At 32.1% G+C, this 17,000-nt stretch overlaps 2 protein-coding genes across 2 annotated transcripts; one reads left to right on the top strand and one right to left on the bottom strand.

The window, feature by feature from the left end:
• The first annotated feature begins 1,692 nt into the window (after nt 1–1,692).
• LOC114400050 (DAR GTPase 3, chloroplastic-like) lies at nt 1,693–6,271 on the top strand. The gene is made up of 9 exons (XM_028362305.1): nt 1,693–2,028; nt 2,187–2,339; nt 2,438–2,554; nt 3,271–3,414; nt 3,504–3,590; nt 4,394–4,509; nt 4,984–5,165; nt 5,444–5,501; nt 5,645–6,271. The coding sequence occupies exons 1-9, from the start codon at nt 1,909–1,911 to the stop codon at nt 5,766–5,768; spliced, it is 1,101 nt and encodes a 366-aa protein (XP_028218106.1). The 5' UTR covers nt 1,693–1,908; the 3' UTR covers nt 5,769–6,271.
• Nucleotides 6,272–6,924: 653 nt separating this feature from the next.
• Nucleotides 6,925–9,593, bottom strand: LOC114400051 (cyclin-P3-1-like). Its single transcript, XM_028362306.1, has 3 exons — nt 9,287–9,593; nt 7,782–8,186; nt 6,925–7,461 (listed from the first exon to the last, which is right to left on the bottom strand). Exons 1-3 carry the CDS (start codon nt 9,364–9,366, stop codon nt 7,206–7,208), a joined length of 741 nt encoding a protein of 246 aa, XP_028218107.1. The 5' UTR covers nt 9,367–9,593; the 3' UTR covers nt 6,925–7,205.
• Between the last annotated feature and the right edge of the window lie 7,407 nt (nt 9,594–17,000).

Raw genomic sequence — 17,000 nt, 5'->3', positions numbered from 1 at the left:
TTTATATCTCAATCAATTTAATTGTTAGTAATGGTCAAGCAAGAGGTTGATTTTGGTTGAGAGTCACATAAAATTATAATCAATTATGAGGCAATATACAAGAAAGGGGGTCGACTAAACTTAAACCTAGATGACAAAATAAATTATGTTTTGTAAAAGTTTAAGAGCCATTACAAGCAAGTTATTGATTTAAAAAAAAAGTGGTTATAGGAGAATGATGTCATGATTCATGCATATGTCATTTGAAAGGAAGATAAACAAAATTTTATTTTTAAGCATGCATGATGACTGTTGAAAGATTAACCTAAATGATTAGATTAACTTAAAGAAAGTAGTTCCAAAAGAACAAAGATTTTTGTTAATAATAATAGGGATTACTCATTGTCATTTAATCTGGAGGTGTCAATTGATGTTTCAAAAAGTGACACACCATCACAAATCTTGTGTCCAATGGGAGAAAAGGCAACCAAGAGGAAGATCATGTGAAAAGGAGGTGCAACGTCTGCACTGATTATGGACTTTTTAGGCATGAAATTTGTAATTAGGAAAAGAAGTGTTGCCACCTTTAATGTTAACAAAGGCAAAGGAGGCAAAGAACATAACAGTGTAATGTTTGAAGAAATATGCAAAAATTATGAAATCACTTGTAATTATGTTTTTTGCAAATTTAGTAATTAGTTATAATGTTGTAAGTTAGTTTTAATTAGTCACTATGTTGTAAAAATATTTGAATTAGTTATTATATTGTAAGTTAGTTTTGATTACAAGTATGTTGTAACAGTCTAGTAACTAGTTGAATGTTGAATTTGATTTTAATTAGTTTTCAAATTGTGCCCTTCAAAACAATTATTATTTTTTAATTATATAATTAGCTGTTACAAAAGTAGCCGTTGTGAAACTAGCCAATATAAAAGTAGCCATTGGAAAATCATGCTATTTAATTGCTAAATTTTCTTTTAGTCATACACATTTTCTACAACTCTGCATTCTCCTTTATTTTTTTGTAGCTATACTCACTTGTAAAATGAATCAAAACTCTGAATTTGATACACTTTAGAGAGAAATTATCGATGAAACACTTGAAGATAACACTGAAGAAGAAATCATGAGGTACTTACGTGAGACAAAGAAGATGTCATATAAATCGCGATTGTGAAGGCCAACATAGTCATTTGTTGAATGACTACTTCTATGAAGAGGCAGCCAAGAGAAAGATAAAGGAGAAAGGAGGTGCAACGTCTACATGATTGTGGACTTGTCGAGCATGGAGGCTGCACTTAGAGAAAAAAGTATTATCACCCAAAAGTTAACGATGCAAAGGAGATGAAGAACGTAAGGGTGTGGTACGAAATTCTAATAAATAACACATCTATCATATTGAACAACGCAAGAATAATGAAATCACTTGTAATTACATTTCACACAAACTTAATAATTAGTTATTTTCTGTAAGTTAGTTTTAACTAATCACTATGTGATATAATTATTTGAATTAGTTGTCATAAGTTAATTTTGATTACAAGTATGTTGTAATAGTCTCTTAACCAGTTGATTGTTAAATTTGATTTTGATTAGTCTTCAAATTGTGTCCATCAAAACAATTTTTTTTAATTATATAATGCTAGTATTAAGCAACTTTATATTGTTATATAATAATTTTTAGTGAATAGGATTTTTTTTTTCTTGTATTGCTTGAAGTATTTTCGCTGTCAGGCTAAAGTAGCTAACCCAATCTGTCTCGTAAGACAAAAAAAATCCACTCACTTCTCAATTGAGACGTCATCGGTTATCCTTCAGAAGTTCAGAATTATCGCAAAGCAAAGAAAGAAAAACTCGCGAGTGTTGTGGGCAGCGTGTTTGAAAACAGAAAAACGAAGAACAGAGAGTGATTAGTCGCATAGCACAGTGATGAGTGTTCAGCTATCAAGCTTATGGGTCCCCAATTCTCCACCAATACCTCAACACTTCGTTCCCAACCGTGGCAGATTCTCCGCATCAGCTCTCTCATCCCAATCCCCCACTATTCAGGCAACCCTTTTCCCCTTTTCACTCAAGTTCTTATCTTTTTTTCAATGCACTCTCACTTCCCGAGATTACTGTTCTGGGGTTTGTATATGTTATGTTTTGGTGTTTTGAGTAATTCAAGTTTCATTTTTTTTTAATAAATTTCAATTTTTGTGGTGCAGATAATTGGCGTGGGAGGCCCCAGTTGGAGGGAAAATGGATATGGAAACCCCAACAACAACAACTTGTTTGATGGGTGCCAAGGAGAGAGTGATCATTGGAGTGAGCTTGACACTGATCTTTATCACTGGACAAAGGCATTGCGCCCTGTGCAGGTAAGGTATTTGTTTATATGTCTGCCCATCAATCTGTATTGTGTACTGTTGCATTGTTGCGAAACTTGAGATGCTGATTGTTGTGGGGTATGGGGCAGTGGTTTCCTGGTCATATAGCAAAAGCAGAAAAAGAACTGAAGGAGCAGCTCAAGTTGATGGATGTTGTGATAGAGGTGCGGGATGGACGAATTCCGATGTCCACAAGTCATCCACAGGCATGTTTCTTTTTTTGAATTAAAGATATTAACTTTGTTAAGTATCCACTTACAGTTGACATGAATGATGTTTGTGTTTAAATTTTATCCTCTGCACCCGTCTGTTGTTATCTTGAACTAAGAGGCAATTTGGATAAACTTATCAGCACCCACAGAAGTAGAAAGTAAAATGAATTAAATTACTTGTATAAGTTAAAATCAACTTATTGTCTTATACACTTCGACTTATGGGAAAGTTAGGAGGGGAAAAAGTTCAGGTGCATAACTTGATTCATTTTGTTTTCTTCTGCTACAAGTGCTTCTTGAGATGTATATCCAAACTAGCTATGATTGACATTTGATTGAACTTTTTTGGTTTTCCTCACTTTACTTCCTATTATTTAATGCCTAAGAGGTTTCTTTTTTCATCTTGGGTTTTGTGGAAGAAATATATAGTTGTTTCTTGCAGTTCTCTATTGTTGGTTTTAGTTTCTTTATTTGATATGTAATTTTTATTACAAAGTGTTACAGTCATTTTACATGGTTTCTTTGTTTTATGAATAATAGTTTATATTTTGCACCAATGCTATTTTTTTTAATGTCACATAATGGTTCATATTGGCACATGAAGTATTAGCAAGAGTGTAAGACCATACATCCCAGTACAATATTAAGGCCTTAGGTTCTAGGGCGATACATTCCTAGTCTTCATCTTACTGTTACTTTTGCTTTTGTAGATGGATCTATGGCTTGGAAATAGAAAGAGAATTTTAGTTTTAAATAGAGAAGACATGATATCAACTGCAGACCGCAATGCTTGGGCAGATTATTTTACTAGGAATGGCACAAAGGTTGTCTTCTCCAATGGGCAGCTTGGAATGGTATTGAAACAAGATCTTTTTTTCTCCCATGGTTCTCCATGCTCCAAAGTTTCATGTATAGGATGTCTGATCACATGTTGTGAGTACAGGGAACGATGAAGCTTGGCCGGTTAGCAAAGGAATTAGCAGCTGATGTAAATGTTAAGCGTAGATCCAAAGGGCTACTTCCTCGTGCGGTGGGTTACTCCTAGCAATTGCAAACCTGTTTTCGGTTCTCTGTTCATTTTCTTATGCTAATTCTCTGGTAAAAGGCCTACTTTCCTATCTCAGACTAAGAAAGCATACCTTTTATTGGAGAAAGTAATTACTGTGTGCATACTAGTTTTTGCAACTCTCTTTCTCTTGTAACTTCAAAGGACTACTTTTCCATCTAAAAAAAATAATGAAGCACATGTTTTGTTAGAGAAAGAAAGAGCCGAGTACCTTGTTTTCACAAGTCACAACACTCTTTTTTTCTCGCAGCTCCTTTGTTCTCTAATTTAAAAGTGTTCAGAAAATTGTATAATAAATGAAAGTTTTGCTGATTCTTTTCAGTAAATTTAATATAGTGAAACAGTGGTTCAGTAAATGTTATAACAAAAAATTTAGCTGATTGCTTTGTACCATCTTTCCCTATTATTCATCTTGTATTGCTTATTTTACAAAAATAAAAAGGTGCCTTATTGCGTTATCTATTAGTTGTACACACTTGTCCTTCTTTAATGGATACAAATGAGTTTTCATGGGCTAAGCCTAATGTCTAGTGCTTACATAAATTATTCTTGCAGATTTATCTTTTAGTTCATAATTCTATTCCAAATGTTCTTTTATTAATTATTAGTTTATTACTGCAAATTATGTATTATGGAATTAGATCTTAAGTCATGAACCTGCATGGAGCAAAGCTTGTCCTTCAATTAATTGCAATTTGTTGTCGTTCACATGTAATGCCTCTCAAAATGTTATTATTATTTAAAGAATGTATATTACTATTTAATAGGTTCGAGCTGGAATAGTTGGATACCCTAATGTTGGAAAGTCATCTTTGATCAACCGTTTGTTAAAGCGAAGAATGTGCCCAGCAGCTCCTAGGCCAGGAGTCACAAGAGAATTGAGGTAGGTTATTCATTTTGTTTCCCTAAATAATTTTTTTTATTGAGAAATTGAGAGTATTTAAAATTTGCAGCAGTTTCTTTTATTTGTTCATAAATTAATTTGTCTTTTGTTTAACTTAATATATGAACTAATTTCAGTACTTTTAAGTTTGTACTTTGTTCTTGATTCTAAAATGACTATAAAATCTAATGGATGCAACCTGTCCTCCGAATTTCATCAGAAAGATTTTTGTCCCAAATGTTGAAAATTATAGCTTCTCGGGTTTTCTTTGCTCTCAACAGAAGAAAAAGTTAATGAGGCTACATAGTACATTCTGCTCAAGTGCTAATAGTGTCAAAAACAGTTTCCTGCAGAAGTATACAATTAATTTGTTCCAACTAAAAGCCTAAGCTCAAACAAAACAGTAGTAGATCACTGGATCTCTCATTACACACTGAATATGTAATTTGTCATATTTCCTTCTTAATGTGAAAGGTGGGTTCGTTTTGGGAAAGATCTTGAACTGCTGGACTCTCCTGGGATACTCCCAATGCGGATCAGTGATCAGTCCGCTGCTATAAAACTTGCCATATGTGATGACATTGGAGAGAGGTCCTACGATGTGGCCGATGTTGCTGCAATTCTTGTGCAGATGCTTTCGAAGCTTCCCACAGTAGGTATGTGACATGACATGCAACCAAAGTGGAATCCTATTTTAGTTGAGAAAAATGTCAGTGTCTAGATCTCAGAGTGGGTGGGTTTCTTTCTCATGGTACCTTGTTTAGGATATCAATATCAATGTCGATTGTTTCACTGGTATTTTGCATGACACTTTACGTTTACCAACAAGTGTTCTGTAATTTATAAAGTGATACAGTGTTGGGTCAAATATTATGTTGTTTGATCTTTCTTCCCTCTCATCAAACTCATAATTCTAAGTCTTTGTTGAATGCAGGCAGAGATGCTCTTTGTAAAAGATACAAGATTGATGTAGATTGTCGAGATGGTAGAATGTACGTGATTCTTTTTTTTTAATTTCTGTTGTGTTGATTTATGTGTCTTGCATTTAGATGTCAGACAGTGCTAATGTCTCTTCATATTTTAAAGTAGTTTCTTCTTAACTTAATGTGATGTATTATATTTTACTAAATTGCAGATTCATAGAGAAGCTTGCCGTTCGAGTATTTAATGGAGATGTTCATCAAGCAGCATTCCGCGTCCTAGCAGATTTTAGAAAAGGTAAGTTTGGTTGGACTGCACTGGAGAGGCCTCCTAAGTGAAGGCAGATGTTTGCTTTTAAAAGCAGAACTCTGAAGCTTGAATTGAAAATTACGCTAGAGACGTCCTGGAACTGACTGTAGAAGACAACTCCACATGGTGTTGGATGAATATGGATATTGTGATTATGAATGACATTATGGAAGGGAAAGGTGAATGCTCCCTCAAGACAATCTTTGGATCCTCGGGGCACACGAAACAAAGGATTTGAAGCCATGGATGCTTCTTGTTATTACCTTGTAATTTGGTCTCTTTTGCATCTGTCTGACTGTCTGTATAGAACCATTATGCCATGGGATGGGAGTTCGTAGTCATGATGCACATATGTTGTAGTATATACTTAATTGTTGTAGTGAGATGTTTCTTAAAATTAGGGCAGATGCTTGTTGCACTTTTGGGATGGTCTTCAGCTCATATCGTTTAACCAGATAAACATGACTATGCCAAAGCAATAAGACAGTAAGACGATTCAATAGTTACATATACTACCTGATCTTACCCCCAAGGCTGTTGTCTCCTTTGAACATGGGTTCTGATTATGGGTCAAGGATTAATATACTTAAATTAATTAGAGATAACCCACACTTTTGTTCTTGAAAGCTGCAAGTTGTTTACCTTTGGCCCTAAGATACATGTTTGTACAATTTAGTCTCCGAAAATTTGAAATTATTTGCTAGTCTTTCTGTCGGCAGATGTTAATAAAGGGATTAAAAAGTCAGTAGCTTCAAATTTTCGTGGCCAAATTGTAAAAAATTCAGGAACCAAAAAGATAATACTGGCCACTTTTAAGGATCAATTTATGTACTGCCTCTAATCTAATAATATTGTTTTAGATGATGGATCGGGTGAATGTCATTGGATTTGATGCAATGGGAATCTATTAATCTATTATTCATTTTCATTCTTAAGCTGATACTTTAAGCCACCCATTCTTTTATATTTAATAGTTTAAACCTCAAAAGAAAAACAAAAAAAGAAACACTTTTTAGCAGCAAAATAACACTTAGCTTGAGAAGGGGGAAACTTCGTCCATTGGACTTTCTGACATTCCAAGAGCGTGCTACTCATTAACAGTTTTGTGTCATCAAGAAGTTATCTACAGCGACGATAGACTTTCTGCTTCCCGGTGCTTACGGGTAAGACCAAAACCACTGCATGTACTTGAGGAAACTCAAACGAATTTTAAGGGATAAAATTTCATCACAATCTCTATCCAGCTACAAGCTTGCAATTACAAATGAGGGGCAAAACAAAAAGCAGAAAAAACTACAAAGGAAGCAAAAACCAAACACAATAGTGTCCGTAAAAAATGGTTGAATTTCCAATGGCAAGTATAGAACAATTTATTCTCGTTTTTTTTTTTCCTTTGAAATACTTCAAATTTCATTTTGTCTCGGTTAATTGTGGGAAAGCAATATTACTATGGTGTTGGCACATTTTCATCTTGCAATTGTGGAAGCACAAGTAGGATCATCTTTGTTTGACCAACTTTCTTTAATTCGACAAGCCTGCATTGGTCTTTCAATTTGGACTACTTCTGCAGCTTCCTTCTCCAATTGCCTACAATATCTTCCAAACGTTTCTACACCAACCTGAAGTCTAAAATCTATGCCAAATAGAAAGCTCATCTCGAACCTGTTTAATTCAGATGTGCTCACTCCTCCAACTTTTGCATAGTAAGCATTGTTGTAGAATCTGCAAACCAAATAGGAAAGGAAACTAAGTTAACAGCTTCAGTTGAATGAAACAAGTATGCGAAACTATATCTTTTTCCATTAAATCATTCTTTTTGTCAAATATATCATTGATTCAGCATATTGTAACACTTATAAGATTGTCATTGTCAACCGGCTAGACCAGTGATTTTAATATTTTAATAAATATCACCATGTATGGTCCACAAATTAGATAAGTTTTACATACAGCATCAACATATCCACCACCAGATACATAATGCAGACAACAGCTAGCTAGATATTATGTGTGTTTCTGTTCAATTTAAAACTTTCGCTTACGCGTCATCTATAAACTTTGCTGCTAGCATGATGCTTGTTATCAGAAGCCGGTGCACATTAAGTGAAGTCAATTTGATTTCTGTGTGCTGAATAAATCTATCCACATATATGTGTGCCACAACAAAGCATGATGGGCTGCAACCTGAGTACTTGAAGATACGATCAATGTACTTTCGAACACTCAGAGTAGGAGCTCTTAAACCGTGAAATACTGTAACAACATCTTTTATGTGCTTTGCCTCCAATGATGTTTCGTTTCTCTGAACTGATCTCTCAAGAAGTGAAGAAAGAAGTGATAAAACCCGAGGACCTCCTACTCCTTTGTCTGATTCCTTAAGCCCCAGCGAAAGGTATATATCTGAGATTACATCCTCGGTTTCAAGAGCAAGACTCCCCATATCCAAGCTGCAAAGAAATGAACAATAGTCAATAGGATAATCCTCATTGAATGCAGTTTTGTAGGATCATGTTAACAACCAACATGATAAACTTAGGCAGTTGGACAGCAATTAGCAAATGCGTGTTTGCCTGTTTGGATTTCAGCTTCAGTAGCATCATACACCCATTAACACTTTACAAAAGCACAAAACGGATAAGCAACAATATTGATGGATTGAAAAAAAAAACATTTTCCCAAACACACCCAAGTGATTAGAACAAATGAAATATCACCAAGTCACATGAAATTCTCAATAAAAGCTATTTCCCACTGTGCCGTGATTAAAAAAGAGGGACATAATTGAAGCTTAGTCTATAAAAAAAATTCCTATCAATCAACTTAGCCAGAAAAGAATCCCAAAGAAAAAGAAACTGCAAGATCCCTTTGCCTAATGCATAAAGATAACAAATCCTATGAGCTGCGAAAACTTCTGATATGAAGTACACAGAATTTCTAACCTATAGTCTCAGTCATGCAAGATAACTTCACTTTTGGTTAGATCTGAACAAATTGGGTATCCAACACGAGCAACCATAAACAATAATATTCCCTAGATCTCGAGTCTCTTGTCCCAAACCAAGAACCAACATCAAGAAGTCCACTCCACTCGAACCAATTCTCTGTCTCCCTAGCATACAACCTTCCAACAAAACTTAACAAATGTCCTACCAAACAAGAGAATTACATACCCAATTTGCTCATTGCCGTTGTTTCTGCATATCAGCCCCACCCAGATCTCAAAGTCACAAACTTTATTTCCACCCCAGCACCCCAGAAGTTAAACCGCAAATTTCGTAATAAACACAAAAACTTTCAGGTTGTGTCAGCTCAAAATACTCGGACACAATCCTCCCCCAGACACGTAGAAAGAACGAAAGAAGAAAGAAAGAAAACCACTTAACCTTCACCAACAAAATCAACCAGAAGAAGAAAAAAAAATACAGAAACAGCAAATCCCCACAATATAAAGCCAGCAGAAAGAAAGAAAAAAAAAAAAAGCAACCTATGCTGCAAGTGCAATGCAAGCAATGATGAAAAGAGAGAAAGAGAAAAATGAGAAACTCACAAAACAAAATTGTGAAGTTCTTCGAAGTGATGACTATAGCGTTGTGGCGGGTGTGTGTGCTTATTCTTGTTCTTGTACATAAGGGTGAGGCAGGGAAACAGTGGTGCTGTGAACACAGATAGATCATCTCTGTTTCCCCACCCACACCATTCTCTGTGTGCAGAAGCAGAGCAACAGTTGAAAGATACTAATGTTGTGTCTGTCTATGATGTGTTGTTCTGTTACTCACATAAAACGATTTCTTCTTCCTTCCTCTTTCAACAGAAATAGATAGCATACACACCACTGTCATATATCATGACCGCCATTCATGTTCCAGGGAACTCTTTTTACTCCTTTAAATTAATAAATTATTACTTTTTTAACTCCTTATTTTATAGTAGGATAAAATACTTTTTTATTACAAAGCTTTTTTCTACAATATTATTTTATTCAATTACACATGTCACATAATTAATATTTATACTTATAATGAATATCTTGATAATTATGTTAAATATAATTTTTATTTGATTGATAGTTTTTAAAAAAATATTGATTTGATAATGCATGTTTATTAAATATTAAATTCTATTTATTTGAAATAAATCATATATGTAATAATGACCTAAACAATTTTTATATTTTTATTTCATTATAAATCATCATTAATATTGTTAAGGGTGTTGAAATCTAATCTGATGGAAAATTAAAAAAAAATTACTCAATTGAAAATCGAATCAAACCAATTCTTTTTTTTTCAAACTTTGCATTTATATTTTAAAACTGAACCAAATTAAAATACTTAGATGACTTTAGTGTGATGTGTTTTATTTGTACTACTTGAGTTTTAATTAGAATGTTATGTAATATTATGTATCTGAATTTATATAAACTATACCATTTTTAAGACATTTTTTAAAGATATATTTGGTTTAAAATTGAAAAAAAATTGTCAAATTTTTATTATAGAAAGTTTAACCTATTAATAAATTTTGTAGATTGTTATTAGTAATTTTTTAATATAATTTAATTTAACAGTTGACAAGAAAAAATATAAATTTTAATAAAATGATATTTTAGTAAAAATAACAAAAATCAAACAAAACTAAACTACAAATATTATTTTGATTTGATTCAAATTTTATTTTAAATAAAAATCGAACCACACTACATGTTTTTTAAGTTTATTTTGGATAACTTTTGATCTAAAGTTGAACCAAACTAACCATGAACACCCCTAATATTGTTAAATTTTATAATTATTTTTAAAAAAATTATATTATAGATAATTTCTAATTAGATAATTTTATAAAAAAAACTATAAAACTGAAAATATATACCTATTAAGGTCATTTTTTGCTACTAAAAAAACTCATTTAATAAAATGAAGTTAATTTTTTTTAATAAAATTCTCAAAAAAGAAATTAATTTATTGTTTTTAGTCTTTTACTCTAATCCTTTTTATAAAATTTTAGTAATAATGTATTATCGATATCAAAACTTTTATATGATCAACTCATTAGAAATTGTTGTTGATAATTTTAAAAATTAATAAATTTATTATATATATATATATATGTGTGTGTAATTGCTGATAACCTATTTCCTTTTTTATAAAGTTAATAATAAAAATAAAATATTATATTCTGTCAAAAAAAATATTATAAGCTTACAAGGTTAAAATGGCGGGTCGTGATCATTGCTAAAGTAGATGCCGCAGTTGACCACTGCGTCCTACAAATTTCTTGCAAAATACTCCTTTATTATTTAAGAAATGAAATAGGTAATATTATTTGTTATGCATAATAATTAAATTGTGCGTTTTTTTTATCACGGACTTATACACATTATTAGTTTATTAAAGATGATAACAATATATATATATATATATCAAAATAGCAACACCCCCAACAAATGAGATCCATACACACACAGACACAAAAAAGTGGCTACAGTGAAGAATTGAACGACAGAATGCTAGTGATGTGACATTTAAAAAAAAAAACTAACTTTATACGTACTTATGGCCATTGTTAAAGCACCGCAATGAAAATAGAAAAGTTATTTCAAGAGATGTCCTCATTGAAAATTTCTTAAATTAACTACAATTTCTATCCTCGCTAGGGTTTCCCTTTGTTTGTGAGATGCTTCTCTCTCCTTGCTAGGCTTCCCCCTTGCTCCGGAGACGTGTTTACATATCGTTTTGTGGTGTCGTTACCAACAATTAACATGGAATTGGAAAACTTTGAACGAGTTGCGATTACTGATGACGATGATAATCTTGTCATCCTTATTGCGAACCAAGCGGATGATACCCCTGACCAGAGTCTGTGCCTCGTAGGGAGATTCCTGACTGATAGAACCATTCAGATTCTTATCATGAGGGTAAGGATGGTAGAAATCTGACAACAAAGAAAGGTGTCTCGATAAAGGAGGTTGACACATGAATCTTTATGTTCCGATTCTTTCATATGTTCTCAAAGGAGGCCCTTTGTCCTTTGACAGACACCTTTTGTTGCTTAGCGTGATCAGAGGAGGGGAAAACCCTAGCCATATACAGCTATTCAGGGTTCAAATATGTAACCTACCTTCGGGATTTATGTCTATGGTAGTGGGTTAGAGTATAGCAAACTATCTGGGAGATTTTTTAGAGTATGATGAGAAAAACACTTCAAACTTTTGGAGGCCATATATGTGAGTTCGTGTCATGCTTGATGTCCTACAACCTCTCAAGTGTTCCAAGAAGATCCGCAAACCTGGAGGAGAAGTGACAGAAGTCACATTTAAATACGAGAAGCTGAGCACCTTTTGCTACATATGTGTGCTGCTAGGCTATAATGATGATCACTGCGACAAAATTTTTGAAATGGCTGATGATGGTGGAGTTAGACTATGGGGTCTAGAAATCAAGGTTCAATCCCGCACTTACGGTGGCAACAATGGAGGTTCGCGGTGGCTGAAGGAGGAGGGTAGCCATGGCAGTAATGTATCAAGAACAGTTGGAGGAAATCAGGAAGCAAATCCCATTAATTGCGGTGCAATTATTGCCGAGGATAAAAAATGGGATGAAATGGTAATTAGAGATGCAAACATAAATTTTCTTGCAACTAGAACCTTGGTACACACAGGTGCATTATCCATAGCAGAAGCGGAGGCCCTGGCTTTGTTAGCAGCCATCAACTGGACCATGGACAAAGGATACAACAATATTGTGTTTGAGACTAACTGTAAACATGTGCATGATCTGATCCTCTCGACGAAACGCAACATTTCAGATTTAGGGCTCATTTTAGCTACTTGTAAAAATAAGCTAATTAACTCTTCTAAACCAAGTCGTTCACTTCCTTGCTAGGGTGTCTCGATTCCATGCTAGCCTACAATGTTTTGAGTTATCCCTGATTGTATCACCTCTCTTTTGATAAATGATATGTTATGAGCCTCTTATACAGTAAAAAAAAAAAAAAAAAAAAGATGTCCTCACTGCAAACATTCATTTATAGCCCCATGATTTTTTTTTTTCTTCAAATTTTATGTGATTGAGATGGGTATGCAATTATCCCCATTGTTTAGTGGGTTTTGAATACAGAGATGCTACGTGTTAATGTTTACCTAAAGCACACATAAATATCTGAACCATGAAAGGTTAAATATTCTTTTACGATAAATAATTAACAAAGGATATAATTCTGATATGTTTGATAGTATAACGACTATTTGATGGTGCGTCATCAAAATTAAATTTACTAAAATAATATAAAGACTTCCTATGCTTCTCTCTTCCTTAGCCAAATTTATATTAGATATATTTTAATAATTTATTTGAAAAACTTTTTTTTCACCTTTTTTACCGAATATTTTCACTTAATACATTAACGAAAAACTTTCTTACTTTATCCCAAAAATAAAAATATTAAAAAAAAATTCACAAGTTTTTTCACACAAATATAAGTTTTTATTCAGTTCATATGTAAAGAAACTGTCTATTTAACAGAAAAAATTACAATTTTTTCTGTTTAAAATTCTTTTAAATCAATAATAATCTGTAAATTAATTTTTGACTTAATAGATTAAAAAACATAAAAAAAAAAAATTGATCCGGAATTTTTTTTTTCTCTCCGTTCTTTTTCCTTCAAGACCATAAGTCTATCATAAATTACGCAGCATGATAGGCCATGGTACGTTAGTGGGTCATTACCGATTGTGATTAACAATATCAATGATAAAGAATCGGAATACGATAAAGCTTAAGGTGGGGACGACGTGTAAACCCAATATATTGTCATTCGAACCATGATGATTGCCTTGTGACTGAGACTTTGAGTCACTAAAATATTTTTCACTTTGTTTGTTGTCGCACTTTTGCTGCTTATTTGGACCGCGCTACAGAAAATATTACTTTTTCTCTCCTTCTAATCTTTTTGCTTTACTTCTGAAAATAGTCTCGAGTATGCATTCATTTGGGTGGTTGTGCAATCGCTCTTTAGTCTTTAGTTTAATAGATGGATTGATCAGTGTTTGATATTTCACAATATTTTTTTTAAGAAATCGTGTTACGTCGAACTAGTTCTTTCCTTTGGGACAATTTTTGTCAATTTAATTAGGTAACGACAATAACGATTTTGAAATGTAAAAGTTTTCATGTGAAGAAAGTGATGCAGTTTTTTTATCCATTAAAATTCCAAGTGGCATGAGCATGGAGCTATTCATGTATCAGAATTTAGTCATTTGCATATCAGCATATAGTTCCCCTGCCTTTAAGAAGAACCTTGAAAACCATATACAGTCGAGGAGGACACCTAATGATCTGGACAGGACACCGCCACACCCTTCATCACCATATCAAATAAAATAGAAATGTTTGGTAGAAGGTGAACCAAACATTTTTAATTACTATTTTCAATTGTTCAATCATTGAAATTGAGTTCGTCTTTTAATAAAATAGTCTAATCTTTTTTATTCTCTATCTCTATCTATTGGCTAGGTTCAGTATGGAGTTGAATACAATTAAATGGATCGTTTCCATCTCGACTTTTTAAGACATGCAAAGGACGGGTTTCATACAATTTAGCCAACTACACGTTCAAGTTCAATTATGCAATGGAGAAATTTCAATGGAAGAGAGAGAACAAAAAATAGAATATACTCGTTGTGTATAATATTTTACACTATTAAGGAAACATTTGTTACAAGAGAAATGTTTAGTTTTTAGAAAATTTGAAGTTAAAAAACTTAGATTCACATGTTTGATTTACTTAAAAAAAAGCAGTTCACACTAAACAATGTTTTTTAGACTTGTTTTAGTTATATTTATCACAAAATTACTCTTATGGAGAGGTGTGATCTAACTTTCCCAAATTAATAACAAGTTTTATTACAGTAAAAATAATTTTGATTATCAGGAATCACTAAACATGATTTTAGTTATTTCTAGGAATTATGATTCATATGAATCATGATTTCTTAGCATAAAAAAACTTCTCATGTACCAAGTGCCACCTAAAACTCGTTGATAATTTTTATTGGTTAATTATGTAAAATTTTACCATAAATAAAATAGATCCTTTGTTGATTTGTTTAGTTCAATAGGAAGAGAGAGCCAAAAGGAAGGGGAGATCCCTTTGTTTGGTTAAAATGAGAGAAAAAATATATAATTTTTTTCCCTACTAATAGATGATGTTATTGTCCTGGGTTAGAGATAGGTTAGAAACTAATTATACTTGTTATGTGTGATTTTTGTTAATTTCAAGAAAATTTTACACAAAAAAAATTGAACATAAATTCTGTTATGAAATGGTTATTCTTTAGCATGTGAACACAATTAGTGTTTCTACTAATAGGTGATGTGAGAATTCAATTAGAGTTTAGTTAATTCTTATTCTTGAAAAAAAATGTTTTTGAAAACATAAAAATTAAAATTATATTATAAGAGTAACTTTTGGAAACTATTTTCAAAATTAAATATATATTTTAAAATAAAAATAAAAATATTTAAAGTTTTTTTGTTGAATAAAAATCTATATATATGTATATATAATTAATGTGTATAATAAATTGAATTTCATATGTCCTCTCCCCTCCCCGACCACCTCATTTTACTGTTGATTCAGGATATATAACGTGGCTTGTTGAATTCGTTTCATAGTTATAACTATCGACATGTGAATCTGGCGACAATTGTTGGTGCAACAGAAACATTAAACACAACTAGACAGGTAACTCCTTATTAAATAGGTCGACACCGTTGATATATAGAATTACATTATCCTTCAACAATTAATATTCATCTCGTTCTTCCCCTCAAAACCTTAAGAAAATCTAATCATTTAGAAAATTCAAATGAGGTAGTACTCTTTGGTTTGAATGGATGGGTGTAGTACACAGACTAAAAGGACAATGGCAAGCAGCTGAGCAAACAACATAGCTGAGAAATCAGCAATGAATTATACTTTTTTTTTCTGCTCCACCAATATACATTTTTTTTTCACACCACTAGTATCTTTTACAAAAGTTAATATGTTTGAGTCAAAAACATTTGTAACAATGAAATAATTTGTCCTAATAAAGTTTTTTTTTTCTTCTTTACATAAGCCTTGAATCTCAACAAACTAAGTTGTTTAAGTTTTTTTTTTTATTATTAAATATCTGTCCTCCAAATTTCTAATTTCACTCATGATATGATTGTCAATGATCCAATAAAATTTTACAAAAAAAAAATTGAATACAAATTCTATCTACAAGTAAATTATTTTCTTAGGTGTAAACACAACAAGATTTTGTATGACTAAGTTAAATTTATAGGGTTATTAAATTTTTAAGCTTAACAATTTAGGGCAAAAGAATTCACATAAAAGTTATGGGTTATTAAGTTTTTAAGTTTAATAATTTAGGACAGAAGAATTCAGATAAAAGTTAATAGAATGATTAGACCATAATAAAATCTTACACGTTTAATGCCGCATATGGTACCGATATGTTGATGTGTTGGTGACACAGTGTAATGATGTGGTATGTGAAAACATTAAAAAAATGTCAAAATATATATTAAAGATGAGACTATAACCCCTCACCCTAAACTTGACTGTATCCAGATATATAATATGGAGTAATATTAAAATTGAAAACTTGCCGAGATTTTTTTGTTGAATCGTTGACATTGATTTTTTTTTTTACATAAATTGAATTATGTTTTCCATTCATAATCAACTGAGCAATATAAGATGGAACAAAGTTTAAAAATTTGGAGACTAGAATAACTAGAGGCTGTTTTTGCTAGAACATGGTAATTCCATTGACTTGAGGACATTGATTTTTAATTAGGTTTTTCTCTATAGATCACATATATCATAAATTTAGTTACAACAATTTTTCATCAAATGCTAACAGACAAGGACAAAATATATTTTTTCGGAATCTCCTTAACTTATGAACCTAGCCTCCTCTCCTAATAAAATTTTCATGCACGTTTGAGTGAAGGTATATATAATTTCATATCCTAATAATATATATATATATATATATATATATATATATATATATATATATATATATATATATATATATATATATAATTTCATATTCGAATTGTTAGCTGTAACCAATTACATTCACACGTTTACAACTAATATATTGAAATCGCAAAATAAAGGTTGTAGAACTCAAATATCAATTTCAGACCTAAAACATATATTAAAATTTGAACCATTCAATCTTTATTTAATAGTTCTGATTCAGT

This window comes from Glycine soja, chromosome 19 (genome assembly GCF_004193775.1).
Source record: "Glycine soja cultivar W05 chromosome 19, ASM419377v2, whole genome shotgun sequence".
Lineage (NCBI taxonomy): Eukaryota > Viridiplantae > Streptophyta > Magnoliopsida > Fabales > Fabaceae > Glycine > Glycine soja.
The sequence above is the reverse complement of the archived record's forward strand: the minus strand, read 5'-3'. Positions and strand labels throughout refer to the sequence as shown.

Bases quoted from the DNA above. Each gene is read 5' to 3' on its own strand.
- LOC114400050 (XM_028362305.1), top strand. From the start codon at position 1,909: ATGAGTGTTCAGCTATCAAGCTTATGGGTCCCCAATTCTCCACCAATA. The intron at 3,415-3,503 runs GTATTGAAACAA...TTGTGAGTACAG, and splicing joins CCAATGGGCAGCTTGGAATG to GGAACGATGAAGCTTGGCCG. The intron at 4,510-4,983 runs GTAGGTTATTCA...TTAATGTGAAAG, and splicing joins GGAGTCACAAGAGAATTGAG to GTGGGTTCGTTTTGGGAAAG.
- LOC114400051 (XM_028362306.1), bottom strand. From the start codon at position 9,366: ATGTACAAGAACAAGAATAAGCACACACACCCGCCACAACGCTATAGT. The intron at 8,187-9,286 runs GTGAGTTTCTCA...ATTTCTTTGCAG, and splicing joins GAACTTCACAATTTTGTTTT to CTTGGATATGGGGAGTCTTG. The intron at 7,462-7,781 runs GTAAGCGAAAGT...TTTGGTTTGCAG, and splicing joins GCAAAGTTTATAGATGACGC to ATTCTACAACAATGCTTACT.